Raw genomic sequence first — 19,174 nt, forward strand, 5'->3', positions numbered from 1 at the left:
TTTAAATACTCCGTATGTTAAGTTGCATATCCTACAGGAGGTTAAAACATACGTCATTGGTTAAAACATAATCTTCTAATTCGTTATTCAAATCGACTTATCAACTTAAAATTTTGATTAAAAATGATATTAATCATGTTTTATTATACAGTCTTTGTTTTCAGGAAAATATTTTTATAGATTACAATAATTTTGACAATATTGTCAAACATGTGCAGCCATGTGTATGACATTGACGTTGGCACTGGCAGAAACAACAAACCAATTCGAAGAAAATATGACATGTACATATTATTTCTAATAAACAAATTAAACTACAAATGCACTAATTATAGGAAAAACTGCTTTGATAAGAATAATAAATAAAGTGCACTATCCACATCGTAGAACGCAAAAATGGTCAGAACCAAATATCCACAACATCGATAAGATAACAACACTTCTTACAATATGTTCAAAACCGATAAAAAACCAAAATATAGAGTGGTAGATAACACGGATGAGCCGGAAACAGTTGATTTGGAACCAATGAAACGAAAAATCTGTTCTCCAACATGTCTTTGGTCATCCCTTTTTACAGGGTTCCTAATTGGACTTTATTACATTCCTTCTGTTACTCTAACTTTTTATCAGAACTGGCTGTACAAGGTAAGAAATTTATGATTATATTACTCTCTATTTAGCGTGTTAAATGTGTGTGTGTTTGGAAAGTTGGCTTGGTCTCCTTTAACCACAGAATTGTAATATACGAGTTTTTAATTATTATATCCAACTTTAAAAATATAGTTTCATATTAGTTCATATATTTCTCTATTGTCATAAGGAAAGTAAATGGGTGATGTTTATGGGAGTTTGAATGTAAAGAACTGATATTTTTGAATACAGCTGATCTGTTTCATACTTATGTTTATCACACTTGAAGAGAATATGGTTGATGTCTCATTGTGATGTATTATCGCATGAGCATACCCCATCATCATCAACCTGTATGCATCCACTGCGGGACATAGATCTCCCTCAACTCTTTCCATCTGTCTTTATCTTGTGCAGCTTGCATCCAGTTATTACTAACACGCTTCAGGTCGTCAGTCCATCTGGTTAGTGGGCTCCCTCTGCTTCTTGTCTTGGTCTCCACTCGACAATACGTTTTATCCATCAGTTGTCTGATAATCTGGTGACATATCGTGCCCAATTTCATTTTAGCGACACAATTATTTCAATGGCGTCTGTTCTATTTGTTCTACAATATATTTCTTTGTTTTTGATTCAGTCTCTCATAGAGACACCCATCTTGCGCTCCATAGCCCTCTGAGTCTCGTGAATCTTATTCACTACCTTTTTTGTGAGTGTTAATGTTTCAGCTCCATAAGTGAGTACAGATAACACCCATTGGTCAAAGATTTTCTTTTTGAGGCTTATAGGTAGGTCCAGTGGCGGTTCCTTCATAAGTACACATTTGCATGTGCACTCCCACAATTATGTTCATACAAACATTTATATAAATATTTAAAATTTATTATTCTATAATTAATATTTTTAATCAACTAATTAACCGTAACTGATATCAGAAATTACAGATCCGAGCAGCTTATAAGTAATAGGTAACATTTAGTTATTTTTATTCTATTTAGATATGCGGAAACTTCACGGGTTCGAGACATGAGACACAATCTCCAGAGCACTGCTCAGCTAAAAATTAATTTTCATTGGCCCAATACCACTGACCGCACTTCCCACTTCCCTGCAATAGCCACGCGTTGTAGCTGGCCTGGTGTGCACAAATCAATTGTGATCGGTGATCCTAAATCCTATTGTCATTGTAACTTGTACGGACAGCAAATACACATTTAAATTTTGCGGTGTTAGTGTTGCTTATAAAGTTTCAAACAATTTAAGAATGGAGAGCGTGAATGTTAGCGTGGATTATTTAAAATCAATTAAATTTTCTTCACTAGCTTTAGAAGAAAAATTAAAAGTGCCGGTCGTCCTAAACCAAATTTGTTAATTTTGAAGGTAACAAAATGCAAAAGTCGGGATTATAAACGATCATTTAAAATTGAGATTTATGAAAAAACTGACTGGTTGTGTGGGTGTGCTACTATCAATACTCTTTACTGTTTTTCGTGTTTGCTATTTGGAGATGAGGAATCAGAATGGACAAAATATGGCATTAAAGACTTAGTTCATTTATCCGAAAAAATTAAAAAGCATCAACATTCAAAGTCACTTATATCTGCTAAATTAGGTTTCAATTTATTAGGTAAACAAGATATTCGGCAACAACTAAAGAGTGCATACCGATTAAATATTGCAAAACATAATGAACAAATAAAAAATAATAGGTACATCTTATCAAAAATTATAAACTGTGTAAAATTTTGTGGTGCTTTTGAACTTGCTCTTCGCGACCATGATGAAAGAAAGGATTCAATAAACCCTGGTATATTTAGAGGTCTCATAAATTTTTCCGCTGAATTGGATTTAGCTCTCAAAGACCATTTGCAGCAAGCTACTGTGTTTAAAGGAACATCAAAAGACATTCAAAATGATTTACTCGATTGTATGCTTTCAGTATGTCACTTCACAGTGTGTCAAATTGCTGCTTCAAAATTTGTTTCCATTGTGAGTGATGAAACGAGTGACATTTCAAATATTTTTCAAATGTTTATAGTTTATCGTTACACTTTACAAAACGAGACCCCTGTTGAAAGATTTTGGACTTTTTTAAAACCAAATAACCACGATGCTGTTTCCTTAGCTGGCTGCATAGAAGAATGTTTAAGTTGTGTTTTATCAAGTTCCGATAAGTTAATTTCTCAAAGCTATGACGGAGCAAGTGTTATCAGTGGCGTTCATGGGGGTGTGCAAAAACTCATTCAGGATAAATTTAGATATACCAATTATACAGGGTGGTCCTTAAGTAATTGTACAAACAGAAACTGTAGATTCTGCACTTTAAAATATTACGTTTTAGTCCAACTTGCTTTAATAAAATGTTGATATTAAAAAAGATACAGGGTGTTACAGTGAAAATTTAAAATTTTATTTTTCGCTATAACTTTTACGTTTGTGAATATTTTTGGACAAAAATATACAGTTGGATGCTTTTGAATAGGATAAATTATAATTTTATACTTACTTTAATGTAACTAATAGAGGGCGCCACATATGCCACATGTGTGGCATAAGTTTGCGCTTAACTTTTTTGCTTTTAAGTTAGCTCTATTTGTGTTAAAAAATATTAAAGATACATTATTTTTACAAAGAAAAGGTATACTTGTTAATAACCTGAAAATTCAACCGTTTTCGAGATAAATGCATTTTATAAGTCAGCTGCACAATAATTCTTAGTTTGATATTTGTGTGGTAAAGCACTGAATACCTGTAGATAAGCGTAATTCATAGTTTATTCTTATTAAAACAACTCAAAGATGATAATGTAACATCACAAAATGCTTTGTGATGGGTACTAAATGTCTTATTCTTCTTCTTTCAGTGCCTATTCGTTCCGAATATTGGCAATCATTCTGGCTATAATTATTTTATTGACTGATGCTTTAAATAGATTCGTTGTTGTTGTGGAGAACCATTTCCTCAGGTTCTTCAACCATGATATTCTCCTTCTCCCAATTCCTCGCTTTCCGAATACTTTACCCTGTAGGATTACCTTCAGTAATCTGTATTTAGTGCTGTTTCTCATTATATGTCCGAGATATTCCAACTTTCTCCTTTTAATAGTATACATCACCTCTCTTTCTTTGCCCACTCTTCGTAATACGGTCTCGTTGGTTATCTTGTCTGTCCATGATATCCTTAGAATTCGCCTGTATAGCCACATCTCGAAGGCTTCAAGTTTTTTCTCCATTGCTTCAGTTAGTGTCCAGGATTCAACTCCGTAATACAATATTGAGAAGATATAACATCGTAGGAGCCTTACTTTTATCTCCAGATTAAGATTGTGGCTTTTAAAGAGTTTGGCCATGTTATTGAATGCACTCCTAGCCTTCTCTATTCTACATTTTATTTCCTGTGAGTGATCCCATTGTTCATTTACTGTTGTTCCAAGATAGTTATACTGTTTTACTCGGCCCACTGGTGTATTATTGATAAGTAGTTGAGCGTCTCTAACTTTATTTTTGCTGATGATCATAAATTTAGTTTTTGTTATATTTACTTGAAGTCTAAATCTTTCACTTACTTCATTTACTTTGTTTATCAGTTGCTGTAAACTGTTCAAACTGTCTGCAAAAATAACGGTGTCGTCTGCATAACGGATGTTGTTTAGGCGTTCTCCATTTAGAAGTATTCCATGTTCGCATTTTTCCAAGGCTTCACTAAATATTTCCTCTGAATATAGATTAAATAATATAGGTGAAAGTATACAACCTTGTCTAACGCCTCGTAGAATCTGGATCATTTCCGTTGGTTCACCTCCAAAATTCGTTCTTATTGTGGCTGATTGGTTCCAGTATAAATTTTGTATTATACGCCGATCTTTATCATCCATTTGGGCTTTTGTTAGAATATCCATCATTTTTTGGTGTTGAACTGTATCAAATGCTTTTTGGTAGTCCACAAAGCAGGTGTAAATATCGCAAGTCATATCTCTGCATCTTTGAAATAATACTTGTAGACTAAACAGTGCATCTCTTGTACCTACGCCCTTCATGAATACAAACTGTGTGTCTTGTATTCTCTCTTCGCATAGCTTGTATATTCTACGATGTATAATTTTAAGAAAAAGTTTTAATGTATGGCTCATTAGACTTATTAGCCTATATTCTCCGCACTTTTTTGCTTCCTGTTTCTTTGGTAAGGTAATAAATTCTGAAAGTAGCCAATCTTTTGGGATATTGCCTGTGTCATAGATATTATTGAAGATTTTACATAGTACTCTTAAAGATTCATCATCAAGAAGTTTAAGAAATTCAGATTGTACTCCGTCTGGTCCTGGAGCTCTACCTTCTTTTAGTGATATTATGGCTGCTCTTATTTCTGCCACTAGTATAGGTGGTCCTGTTTCCGTAGGTATTGGGGGCTGGTTCTCACTCTCATCAAAAAATAAATTTCTTATGTAATTTTTCCAGGTATCATTGATACTCTCTTTGTCCACGATTATCTCTCCATTGTCATTAACAAGTTTACTTATTCTTCTGTTTTTACATTTACCTGTAATTTCTCTTACCTTCTTATGCCCGTTGAAGTCGTCGTATTTACTTTGGAGAATTTCGATTTCTTGGCATTTTTTCTCCAGTTCTTTCTGTTTGGCTTCTATGATCTTTCTCTGTCTTATGTCTTATTAAAGAAAAGATATTTCATCTTCTTTAGGTGCCATGTCCGTATTCAGACGTTGGCCGTCATCATGTTTACAATTTCCCTTTGCTATCGCTTCTTAAGTTTCTATAATGGCGTTGTATTACTTTTTTTCTACTGTAAAATGCTAAAAATCCAAAATATGTGGTTTATGCAAGATGGTACACCATCACATTCTAGAGAGAAGGCAGTTAGAACTAGCTAGTCATATTCCTTGGCAATGTGGTGAGATATTGATATAATTATTTAATTCATAAAAAATCCGAAAAGAATACCTATTGTTCATGACGTAAATTGTTTACCCATTTTTATTAGGACAAGTAGAAACTAGAGCGCAGGTATTGAATAATACATATGTGTCCTGTTTCATAATACTTTTGCTACAAATCTAACCTGAAAGACTCAGCATTTTTACAAAAACATCATCTTTGTCCTAATAACCTATATTGTTATAAATATAGTAAACACACCGGCAATTTAGTTCAGCATAATATTAGTTCGTTAGTAAATAATAATAGTCCATTTGTTCGAGATGTAATTATAGTTACTCGTAAGCTGTAACGTAATCATATAAATAAGTAATGTCATCGATATATTCATCCATTATACAATATAGCCACCACGTAGCCCCGAATTTAATCCGCTTGATTTTGGTGTATGGGGCGCATTAAAACAACGTGTGTCATAAACATTCGCAACCAACTATGGAAAAAAATAAATACTGCAGCAGTTTCTTTAGAACCAATGATGCTATTTAATATGAGACGATCTTTTATGGAATATATTGACAAATAAATTAAAGACAATGGTGGAGATATCGAACACTTACTTTGAAAAAAAGTTATGTTATATAGTTTAACTATTTCTTAATTGGGTTTGTAAACAAAATGTTTTGATTATGACTTTAATTTAACATAAAACGTAAAATGTTTGATGTAAAATCCTATTATTCTGTTATTTTGTCAAATCCTATTATTAATTATCCTGCTGATATATTTATTTTATTTAATATTTCGTTAACTATTAACTTTGGTTAAAGTTATTTTATACCAAAATTCAGAAGTATTAATGGTTTTATCTATTTTTTCTTCGTTGCCTGGAGTAATTGCCTTAGATCAGAATTATGCAGCTGATTTTTAAAATGCGATTATCTCGAAAACTGTTGAGTTTTGAAGTTATTAACAAGTATACCTTTTTTTTTTGTTAAAATAATGTATCTTTAATATTTTTTATCCCAAATACAAGTAACTTAAAGAGCAAAAAAGTTAAGTTCAAATTTATACCACATATGTGGCATAAGTGGCGCTCTCTATCAGTTACATCAAAGTCTGCATCAAATTATAATTTTTTATATTTAAAAGTATCCAGTTGTAAATTTTTATACATAAATGTTTACAAACATAAAAGTTATAGCGAAAAATAAAATTTTAATTTTGCATTTTAACACCCTGTATCTTTCTTAATATCAACATTTTATTAAAGCAATTTGGCTTAAATCATAATATTTTAAAGTGTAGAATCTACTGTTTCTTTTTGTACAATTACTTAAGGACCACCCTGTATACATTGTTATGTGCATCAGTTAAATTTGTTAATGTCTCAGGCAACAAGCATAAATACTAATGTACGCATATTTTTTGCTGATTTGACCGACATTACTATTTTTTTTTCAAATTCACCTCAGAGAGTTGCCATATTAGATGAAGTTGTGGGAAATAGGGTTCCGTCAGCATCTGCTACAAGATGGAATTTCAAAATTAGAACGGTGAACATGGTGTATGAAAATAGAGAAGCCCTAATAGAGTGCATGGAAAGAATACAATCCACATCCAGGCAATCTGGTACCATAACAAAAGCAGGTGCACTTTTAAGGTTATTGAATGATAATAAATTTGTATTTTGGTTGAAAGTTTTTCATCGTGTTATGCCCCACATTGACATACTATATTCACAAATACAAAAAACTGCTACTGATTCCGTAATCGTAAAACGATGCCTGACTACATTTGAAGAAAATATACAAAAAGAAAGAGACAATATTCACACTATAAGAGAAACCGAGTTAACAGACATTGACGATAGTCAATCCAGGAAGAGACGGAAGAAAGATGACAGAAATTCTTATGTCTCCACAATTATTCAAGCTAAGGAAGTTTTGCGATATATACTATCTGAAATTAAAAGAAGGTTTTTGTTTACAGGACATTTGGAAATAGCAAAATTATTTTCAGTGGACAATTTTGAAATATACAGCTTATATTTTCCTACATTGACATTGGAATCAGCAATTAACAATTATCCCTTTTTAAATAAAAACAAATTAAGGACTGAATTGGAAATTGTTTATAGAAGATCCGATTTTAAAGAACTTTCCGGAGCAGTTCACGTACTTAAATTTTTGATTGAAAATAATTTGCAAGAAGATTTTTCTGAAATTAATTTAATTCTTCAAGTACTTGTTACGATGCCAATGACAACAGCAGAAGCAGAACGATGTTTCTCTACATTGAAACGTATCAAAACTTTCCTTAGAAGTACTGTGGGCCAGGATCGACTAACTGCACTCGCCATGTTATCAATTGAAAAAAAAAATGATTCAAGAAATTCCAAATTTTAATGAATTGGTTATTGAAGAATTTATTTCAAAAAATGACAGGCGACTTGATTTTCAATACAAAACTTGCTTGTAACATTTAAAAACTAAATTATAATTTTAAGTTTAATAAAATACAATATTTATTGTAGTTTCTTAATAAGATCCTTTGATTTTTACAATTTGACGACACTCAAAAAACTTTTGCTTACGGAAATAGGGCTGAAGCGGAGGCCTATGGTGTTATCTATTTTTATATGGTATATATAATATGTGTACACCCCCAATACTTTAAACCAGGCGCCGCCACTGGGTAGGTCTGATTTAAATACATACTTCATGTCCTAAGTACTTATACAATGCAGTCTGCACAATATCCCTTCCTACAACAGCAATATTTCAATTTAGCGCCAGATTAGTCATTATTTATGTCTTGTTCATATTAATCTTTAGACCCACCTCCAAGGAAGCGTGCTATAATTTTTCAGACATTATTACATCATCCATATGATCAGCTATAAGGAGGATGTCATCTGCAATTCTCTCCATTTCGCTCGTTCAGATGTGCCTTCTTACAAGTATATTCTAAAAGTGTTGTGAATATCTTTGGAGAGATGGTGTCTCCTCCTTGCTGTACTTCTCGCTGTATACATAATTTATTTGTTTCTTGTTCAGATAACCTTATGCTAGCTGTGACATTTTGGTAGATATATTTGATTATGTTAAAATAGTGTAGGGATGGTATATTCAGCGTTCTGTCAATGCTTTTAATATTTTCTGATGGCCTATCATATCAAATGCTTTTTTGTAGTCCACGAATATCAGTGCCAATGGATTGTTGTATTCTGCAGACTTCTCTATCAGGTTCTTTATCACTAGTAAGTGGTCGTTAGTGCTGTATCCTGATCTAAATCCAGCTTGTTTTCTAGGCTAATAGAAGTCTTACTTTGCATTAGTGATGTAACGAATGTTCACATATTTTTGCATATTCGCATTCGCAAAATTTGTGCGAATGTTTTGCGAATATGAATATAAGAAAAAAATAATTTGAAGATTAGGTTAATAAAAATCCATTCACTTCTCAGTTTTTTTATTAAGAAAACTCACTTTATTTTAGAAAGAATACTTAGAGCTTACCTTTAGCTTAGAAAACTATAAAATTAGAAGACAAAAAATAAATGATGCAATGTAAACAAACAAAAACAAATTATTCTCTGAAACTTATTCTGAAGTTTTTAATTTTAGAGAATCATCTTGAAAAAGCTAAGAATTATTTAACTACAAACTAAAAATAGTCTATGTGTTTTTATGTAAAGAGTTTAAACAAACAAACATAAACAGTTCGACTTCAGTTAGATAAGTTCAGATAAATTTAGTAATTCAGCAATTTTCAGAACAAAATACATATAATGTACACTACACTGTAATGTAATACAGTACATGATTTGTATAATTGTTCTGAAAATTGTTGAATTATTAAATTTATCTGAACTTATCTAACTAAACTGCTCCCGCAAATGAGTCTGCCAGCAGTGCCTGAGACAATTAAAATTGCCAAATAAAAAAAACTGAATGTCGGTGGCACATATTTGCATTCGCATTCGCGAATGTTCAAAAAATGACATTTGTTACATCACTACTTTGCATCCAGTCTTTTTTTGATAATTTTTGTGAAAACTTTATATATGTGTAAAAGCAAACTGATAGGATGGTAGTTTTTTAGATTTGTTATGTCTTGCTTGCTTGCTTGTGTAATAAAACAATGACTGCTTTGTTCCATTGAGAAGGAGTTTTTCCTTGGTAAATGCATTCGGTGAAAAGCTTGGTCAAAGTTTGATTGCCTCAATCACTACTCTGTCATTGTCAGAGAATTTTGTTATGTTTCATTTCTGAAAGTGTTTCAAAAGTGCCGTTTTGATTTCGTATGGAGTTATTTCTGGCATTAATTCTGATCCTTGGTTTGAGATTTTGGGCAGGGGCTGATCTTGCCTTTCGTTGGTGCTCTATAATGAAAGGATTCAACAACCTCAAGGATTTTGGTTCTATTCATGTAATGTTTGCATCTTTGTTTTTTATTTTGTACATATTTTTGTAGCCTATGTCGTTTGTATTTCGCCTCAAAACTTTAAACTTTTGTTTTCTTGAAATATTTTAGTTATTTCTCTTGTATTGTTTTCTCTTACATCTTTTCGGATTAACAGGTAGATATATTTATTTAATATCTTCTTAGCTTGGATTAATCTGTGGTCGCTTCCTATTAAAAATTTCTTGAGTACTTCGATGTCTTTGATTATTTCTTTTGTGTTTGTTATGATATAATCTATTTCATTTTTGACACTGCCATGTGGGCTGATCCATGTCCATTTATGCTGATGTTCGTTATCGAAAAAAGAGTTCATCATGGATGAATTTATCAGAAGGGATAATATTTATCTTAGCCAAGTGAGCTGGGTATGCGCCGTGATTCCCTTAATGCCAGTGTGACTTTTTACCCAAATAACAGTAATATCTTACTATATAAGTATATTATTTTCACTTAATAGCATAAAGAATACTATTTTTTTATGTTGAGTCATACTTGAGTTTAATCATTTAATGACTGGTAATGAATCTGATAATATAACTGCTTTACTTAATTTGTGTAAATCTATCCAGTCTAATGCTTTTTCAATTGCTATCACTTCAGCAGTACACATTGAACAATGTGATGGAAGTTTAGTTTTCAAAGATTCACTTTTATGTGGAGTATAAACTGCACAACCTGTGGCGCCATTCTCTTTAATTTTGGAACCATCGGTATACATTATTACGTCATCAATATAGTCACTCAATATGGATTTAAGTAAGACATAGTTTATTTGTGGAGATTCTGTGAACTTAGGTATAATGACTTTTGGTTTATTTAATATTACCTGAAAATCAGCTTTACATATATGTATAAGTATTTGTAATCTTTATTCTCTACCATAGATATTAGAATACATGTTAGTTTCTAAGAAAGCTTCAGCAAGGGAGGAGAATTTTTTATGCGCCAATATTTATTTAAGAGGTTTTTAATAGATAACTCATACAGTTGGCAAGTAGATTATTATTATAAAATCTTAGCGTCAGTATATGTTTAATTGCCATAATTTATCGACGATTTTGAAGAGTCATTTCGTTACTTTCAGTAAGTAGAACAGGGCAAGCAGTAGACTAAGGAACGTATTTATAGTCGGTACTCAAGCTCGTGCTTGAGCACGTGCTCCGCCAAGTCGAACTTACGTCAAAGTTGTGCTCAAGTATGTGTTGTGTTCTATAAACGATACTTCGGGTATTCTCATACAAGATTGATCTCAAGCTCGAAAATTAGGGATTTTAAGTAAATTTGATTAATGACATCCAATAAAAAGAAGATTCTGTCAATTATTACCATTGTCACAAAACTTTATTTAAATATTTTTAGCGCCAAATTTAGCTTTATTGAAGAAGAGGCATGTTGTATATTAAACAAAAATTTATTTTTAATAAATTATTTTAAGGTATGTAATATATTATAAAAAATATGCATTCGAGGGAATAAATTTCAATTATGTGGATTTTTAGATGAGCGGAAATTGTACTAAATATACAATGTATTTAACAAAAGGAAAGGTGTTTTTAATCCAGCTGTTAAAGGAAAATAATACTGCCGAGCATAAAAGGACATACAGTGCTTCCTTAATGAAAAAAGAAAGGTTGGGAATACAATACAGCATATTATATAACTGGCAGCCTGAGGTACATATATTAAGGACTTCAGAACAGCTACGAAAATTGTAAAACAAATTGAAACAGAGGTAAAATACTTTTATTTATTTAAGCAAAGTTTTTATCGTAGAAAATGCAGAGAAACAACAGCATGCTGGCTACAGGTGATGGCCCTTTGAAAAAGCCAAAGCCTGATGTAGTGCTGGAGTTTGTGAAAGTTGCTGTTCCCAACATATAAGTATGTAAGCATCGACTGTCCTTTAGACAGCACAGAAGTATTTGGAAGAGGTAAATTTACTATATATTCATACTTAGTATAATTGTAGGGCAAAAGGAAGTCCACCAGCTAGGAGGACATGTAAGTTTAATTACTGTAACATCAGAAGTATCTGACTCCCTCCGTTGCTTTTCCAGTTCTAAATAAAGAGTTGTAATGTATGATAATTTTGCGAAATCTTACCTGTACATTTAATAATAATTTCAAGTAATACTTGTAATATGACACCTGTTATTCCTATAGAATATGTCAATGTTCTTCAAATGGTAAGTAATCTTAAATCTACCTATGGCTATATGTAACAATAATAACAAACACTACTACTAATGGAGTAGTGGCTATAATAATTGCAAATAAAAATAAAAAACATTCGCCAACAAAAAAAGGTTTGAATTATTCCAAAGGTTAATAGTAATCTATAGTTATGAATTTTTCAAACAATCATTTATATATAACTATTCTTATTTTGTACTTAATGTATGTATTATATTCAAAACTGTTAAAATTCTAAATGTAAATACTAGTTGTGGATCTTTTTTTGGTGAATTTGTTTTTAATATATACTATGGTGGTTGTAAAGCGATTATTATATTATTTTTTATTTAACAAGCTTCATATTATTCCATTTTTTAGTTATATACATTGTAACTTTCAAATTTACTTATCGTGAAGGTTTATAAATATATTTTTAAATAAAGAATATTAATATTTTAAAAATGTGTAATTAATTTTATATTTGATAAGGAAAGGTTTTTTGAAAGGAATAAACACTTATTTAAAAGAAGGGAGACAACTTAAACTCAATAAAGATATACTTGCTTAACTCGTCTGAGTATAGTACCTATAACTCTCATTTATTTTAAATTAAAATACAAGTATTCAATAATATATTCACATTCTCATGCATAACATTGTTGAATAAAATGTCTCCTAAAATTTAAACCTTGTTCCACATCATTAACATTTCTATTTACTGTCACATCAGTATTTTCTAGAAAATCAACATCACTATCATTATTTTCCTGTAAACATATATTGCAGAGTACTGCTGTATCACTTATTATTGCAAGATATATATTTAATTTGATTTGTAGGCCTCATTGCAGACAGGGAAACCATATTTTCCAGGTTCTAAATAGCCTTTTGGCAACATTTCTTACATATGCACTATTATATCTATTTTGTTGATCATTACCTAAAAATATATATCTATCAATAACCTATTTTTTTGTTTAGCCCATTATCAATAAATACCTTGCTTTAATACTGGAGTAAGTAGATAGTGCCTGCGCTGCACGCATATTCACTATTCATACAAATTCACCTATTAATAATTCTGGAATTTGTCCTTTTTCCATTCTAACTCTTAATCAATTCTGATCAAATATTAAGCTGCCATGACTTAATCCTGGATGTTAAACAACAATATATATTAGGTTAGGATCCCGTGCTCAAGGCAGGTCGATCCGATGCTTGAGCACGAGCTGTCATTTTTGTGTACTCAAGCTCGATTTCGTGCTTGAGATCCGTTTATAAAACACAAAAACGACTCAAGGTCGACCTCAAGCATCGACCGATACTTGAGTACCGACTATAAATATGGGCATAAGCATATTCTTAGACATTGAAACTGAATGCTGTCTACAGTTAACAAATGTGTTTTACTGGCGGAACCATACATAATGCAACTATAGTCTACAATAGATCGCATGTAGGATCTGTAAAACATCAGTGCAACTTGAGGGTTAGCATATATCCCATCTATGTCTATTCAACATGTTTTGACCATAAGTTTCGAATCAAGCAAAATGCCAAGATATTTGTATTCTTTGACAATAGGTATATCATATCCAGACAGTTTTGTTTTGTCAGCCGTATGAATCCTATGTCTAGTGCAGTGATTCTTAACCGGTGTTCCACGAAAAATATACGTTAATCTCGCAGACCGACGTGAAATTGTGTCGCTTCCAAGAGATCGGGAAGAATGAAAAATTCTCTTGACAATCTCGTCGGCGTATGCTATGCGTGCATTTATTGTCACGGTTACCCGGTTACCTGTTTTCTGGCGTACCTGGCAACACTGCTGGTCTCGGGTTCGGTAGTGGTGCGAACTCCAAGCTTAAGATTGCTCATTTGTTTTGCTTGAATACGCCCTATTTGTCGCGTGCACGCAACCGTTTCTCGCCGAAAACGACGCACTATTTTTATTGAGTGATGGTTCGGAAAAGAGAAGACAGTTGGTGATCCCAAAGAGCAGAATAATCGAAGTACTTCGTCAGCTACACGACAGTCCATCAGGAGGGCATTTTGGTGTAAAGAAGACCCTTCAGCGAATTCGGGAACGGTTTTATTGGATGAACAGTTCCGACGATGTAAAAGACTGGTGTAAGAAATGTACTATTTGTGCCACGAGTAACGGGCCTTACCGAAAAAGGAGAGCTCCTATGAGACAATATAATGTTGGAAGCCCGTTTGAAAGAATAGCTTTGGACATCGCTGGGCCATTTCCAGAAAGTGAAAATGGAGGCAAGTACATGCTGGTAGTAATGGATTACTTCACTAAGTGGGTCGAGATTTACGCACTTCCAGACCAGAAGGCCGCCACCGTTGCAGATAAGTTGATCCAAGAATATATCAGCCGATTTGGAGTGCCTTTGGAGATCCATAGTGACCAAGGCAGGAACTTCGAAAGCGATCTATTCCAAGGAATATGTGATAGACTAGAACGAATGAATAGGACAGTTGGCAAGTATTTGACAAAGATGGTGTCCGATCATCAGCGAGACTGGGACCAATACCTTCCGTTCTTCACAATGGCCTACAGATCTGCTGTTAACGAATCAACAGGCCAGACACCAGCCAAAGTCCTATTCGGACGCGAAATGCGACTACCTTGTGATCTCGAGTTTGGATGTCGACCTGGAGAAGATGTAGCAGGTGAAGATTATGTGATCGAATTACGAAGAAGAATGGACGATGTACATGAGTTGGTCCGTTCCCACCTTCAGATCGCTAGCGACCGAATGAAGAAACGGTACGATACACAAGCCGAAAAGGGTTGCTTTAAGAAGAACGACAAGGTCTGGCTCTATAACCCCAAGAAGCGAAAAGGTTGTTCTCCCAAATTGCGGCAGTTTTGGGAAGGCCCATACCTAATTATGGAGAAGATCAACGATGTCATCTACCGAATAAGCAAGATTCCGAAGGGAAAGCCGATGATAGTACACCATAACCGGCTGGCGTCTTTCGAAGGTGACCACGACGTAGATGAAGAAGTGGAGGTAAACCAAGTCCAAGACGTGTCTGACCTCACGTTTGAGGAATTCATGGGTGCCTATGGAGGTACCGGTAAAGCAAGACATGGTGTTACCACTGAAGAAAATCAAGATCTACTCGCGCTCCCCGATGACTACTCGCTGGCCCTTACCATCCCGGCCAGTATCAAAGACGCACCAGGGTTGGCATCCGTCTTTCGAAGGAAGTTTGGTCGAGTTGCAGAACTTCAATGCCAAGTGCCAGCTCCCGGTAAAACCTTGAAACTCCAAGATGCATCACGTTACCTTTTCTACCTGGTAACAAAAGACACTGCCCGTGACCAACCTACCTACCGAGATGTATGGGAAGCCTTACTTCAATTGAGAGAGCACGTACTAGAGTCCGACGTGCAAAAGTTAGCCATGCCAAAGTTGGAGTGCCGCCAATTAGATTGGAGGGTTATCCGAAATATGGTGGAGGAGATCTTCAAAGACACCGAAGTCCAGGTGTTAGTCTGTTGCAATCCGCTAAGTACCTTGTGCGGAGAGAAAACCGTCCCTTGTCATTTTTATACAACTGGAAGTTGTAAAAGAGGGTCCAGTTGCCGATACCAGCATACAGTTCCGGTTCCAGTCCCGACAAGGTTCCAGGAGGAACCATCTTTTAAGAGGGGGGCAATGTTACGATAAATATACTGGCCTAAATTTTATGACTAATTATTATGTTTTGTTGTAGAAATTTCGGTGGAAGTCTAGAACCAAAATTATGGTGAATGAGCCCGGCTAAGCTTCTCGATCTTTCGATGCAAGACAATGCGATCTTTCGATGCTGTTCTCGAATATCAGGATTGCTTATAAAATAACCGAACTTTGATTGAAGAGGGCAGTTAATAAAGAAGATTCGCGCCCGCGATATTTATTGTTACGCTCGCCTAAATAAATTATGTGTATTATTCGTTTAAATAAATTGATATAAATTATTGAGCCTTTTAATGAATTAAGATAAGAACAAGACATTATAAATTAAATAGACATTGAAATAAATATCATAACAATATTTTGTTTTTGCATGTATTTGCAGTTAAAGAACGTGTTTTATTTTCATTTGTATTTACATTTAAACCCCTTATTTAGTGTTTCCTATAAAATAACACAATGGTGTTCCGCGACTTTTTTAAAATTTGTCAAGTGTTCTCCAGCTTTGAAAAGGTTAAGACCCACTGGTCTAGTGAATATTAATTGATTGAATTGTCAAAAATGTCATGAATACTTGCTGAAAATATGTTGAAATAAATATGTTGACTTAAAACTGATCCTTGTAGAAGACCTGTATGAGCTATTCGAGGACCTGTAGTTGGTTTAAATGATCTTTAATATATATAACACGATCATTCTAAAGATGAACATTATTAGTCGCTATATTTTGAGGTAATCCTATATCATATAGTTTTTTCTGTTACATGGTTAAGTCAACAAAATCATATGCCCCTTTTAAGTCTAAAAACAAACAAGCAAGATAGTTGTTTTTGGAAAATGTTATTTGAATGTCAGTAACTAAATGTGATATTACATCCAGTGTAGTCCACTGTGTACATCCAGTAAGTATTTAAAATGTCTTGCATATGCAAGACAATAATGATATTGGTCTGTAAGAAGAGGAGAGTGTTCTATCTGTAATAGGTTTAAGAATTAAACAGATAACTATTTCTTTCATATGATCAACATATCTTTGTTGTAGACTTTGTTTAGCTATGATAAGTAATTCATATATAATGTTATAAGTAATTTGATCGCGTCCCGGGGCCGATGAATTGGAAGACTTGACTGCAGCCTCAAATTCTTTCATATCAAAAATTTCCTCGAAAATATTGTATTTACAAGTTTTACTGTTCTATTAGTTCATTTGATAGAGGATATCCTCTTGAATGATAATTTTTATTCACTAGTTTATTAACAAAATTCCAAATTTTACTGATGGCAGTATTTTTGTTTAAAGTATTCACAAAGTTAATCCACGAATTTTTTTGTTTGTTTGTAAACAAAAGTTTACTTTTGGCTTGAATCTGTTTGTATTTAATATAGTTTTCAAAATTTGATGCTTCTATATAACTTTTGTGTGCAAGTTTTCGTGAAATGATCATATTTTTGCATTGGTAATCTCACCAGACTAGAATTCGAGATTTTGGCCGAAAAGAATTTTTGATATTCATATACCCCCTTTACATGCAGCTTGCTTCCGCGGCAGTAAGCAGGGAAGTTGGCAGCTTGAGTATGTAAATACGTCGCTCGCGCTGCCAGTACTCATGCCACTGCCGCTGTCGGACGCTCCCTTCGTTGGCGGTTTTTTTAACGGAAATCAAAGGACTTCCAGTGCGAGTGACAGTGACTGTTTACATGGTGCTCGCTGTCTTGTCGGGGCACGGACTTATTTGTTTATTGTTTTGTACATTTTTCGTTAACTATGGTTGAGTGGAACACTGACCAAGTGCTGAAGTTATTAGAACTATATGCTAGTGAGAGATTGTTGTGGGATTCTTCACATAAAGACCACAAAAAAAGCACAATGTACCCGATGCGGTTTGTATAAGTGATATTATCTGTCATATTTTTAGCTTATGTTTTTTCTATATGACATTTAAAGATATTCCAGTTTGCTGAAGACTTCCATTTAGAGGAAGGAATTGTTGTGCATGGGTGATACTCCCATGCACAAGTCAATAGTGATTATTATAGGTAAGTGAGTTGAACCCAGGGTATCGGGAACAGGATCCCATGTAGTGTATCCAATTAGATTAGGTGTAACAAGGGATAGATCCACTATTGATGGAAGTTCATTAGGTCTTGTTACTTTGGTCAGTCTACAGTCGTTTAGCAAAACTAAATTACTGTTATCTAGAGAATTCACTATACACTTGCTCTGAGCGGAATCTTTCAAGGAACCCCACTCACTGTGGTGTCCATTGAAATCCCCACCAATAAAAACCTTACCACTAAATTGAGTTAAAAGTTTTTCCCAATCTCTACAATTGACTATTACTTTGGGTGGTTTATAAATGCAAACAATTAGCAATTTGATTTGTTCTATAAAAACTGCACATGTTTCAATATATTTATTAAAGTTTTTAGTTACTTTGATCTAAGCAAAACAAAGGTTATTTGATATAAGGATGGCTACATCTCCGTAACAATCAGGTTTATAGCTTCTGATAACGTAGTAACCTGTTAAAGCAAAATTTTTATTTTGAGAAAACCATGTTTCATTAAGCAAAATGACATTAACAATATTGTTCTTAAGATAATTAAGTAATCTAGGTTTATGTTTATTTATAGATTGACAGTTCCACTGAAGTATGTTAAATGTCCTGTTGTTCTCCATCACTTACAATATCTATTAGGTTGATCAACATTCTTTCAATTTCTTCCTTTGTATTTTTTTTTGTAAGTTAGGTAAAAATATTTTAGGGTTAATTTTCTTAATAAGATTTTCTACTAAGTCTGGAATTTCATTAATTATTTTACATTCTATTTTTTCTTTATAAGCCATAAACTCGTCCCGGTAGGGATTAGAGATTATTGGTTGGGATGAGGTATTTATCATCGTGAAATCTGGGAAAAGTTGGTGGGTTTTTGAGCGCAGTAGGAGAGGTAGCTTTACGCTTGTTTCTTGTTTTTTTTAAATAGGTACATGGGATTGATTTTGATTTGTACCTTTAAGGACGTTGGGGGTTAAGGCAAGGAAATTTTGTATAGTATTGAAAATATCAAATCTATTATTTGTAGTTATCTTGGCGTAGGACGGATTGTTAGCTATGGTTGCTGCATCTTTAGAAGTAGTATTTTTTCAAGCCATGATTGATTGGATTTTATATTGATGTTTAAATACAGGACCCTGTTTAGAGAGCGAGTTGTGTTCAGTGGAGTTGCAATGTACACAGAATAGGGAGTTAAGGCATGTTTCATTATTTTCATGAATTTGACATTTTTTACAACGATTTGTGGTTGATTTGC

At 33.4% G+C, this 19,174-nt stretch overlaps 1 protein-coding gene across 1 annotated transcript in view; it reads left to right on the plus strand.

Annotated features, from left to right (window-relative positions):
• The first annotated feature begins 232 nt into the window (after positions 1-232).
• The window catches only part of LOC140447577 (solute carrier family 35 member C2), a 61,743-nt gene continuing 42,801 nt past the window's right edge, over positions 233-19,174 (plus strand). The window contains exon 1 of the mRNA XM_072540304.1: positions 233-648. Within this exon, the coding sequence (XP_072396405.1) occupies positions 451-648 (198 nt within the window). The 5' untranslated portion in view covers positions 233-450. The remainder of the gene's footprint in view (positions 649-19,174) is intronic.

The sequence above is a fragment of the Diabrotica undecimpunctata genome, chromosome 8 (genome assembly GCF_040954645.1).
Source record: "Diabrotica undecimpunctata isolate CICGRU chromosome 8, icDiaUnde3, whole genome shotgun sequence".
Classification (NCBI taxonomy): domain Eukaryota; kingdom Metazoa; phylum Arthropoda; class Insecta; order Coleoptera; family Chrysomelidae; genus Diabrotica; species Diabrotica undecimpunctata.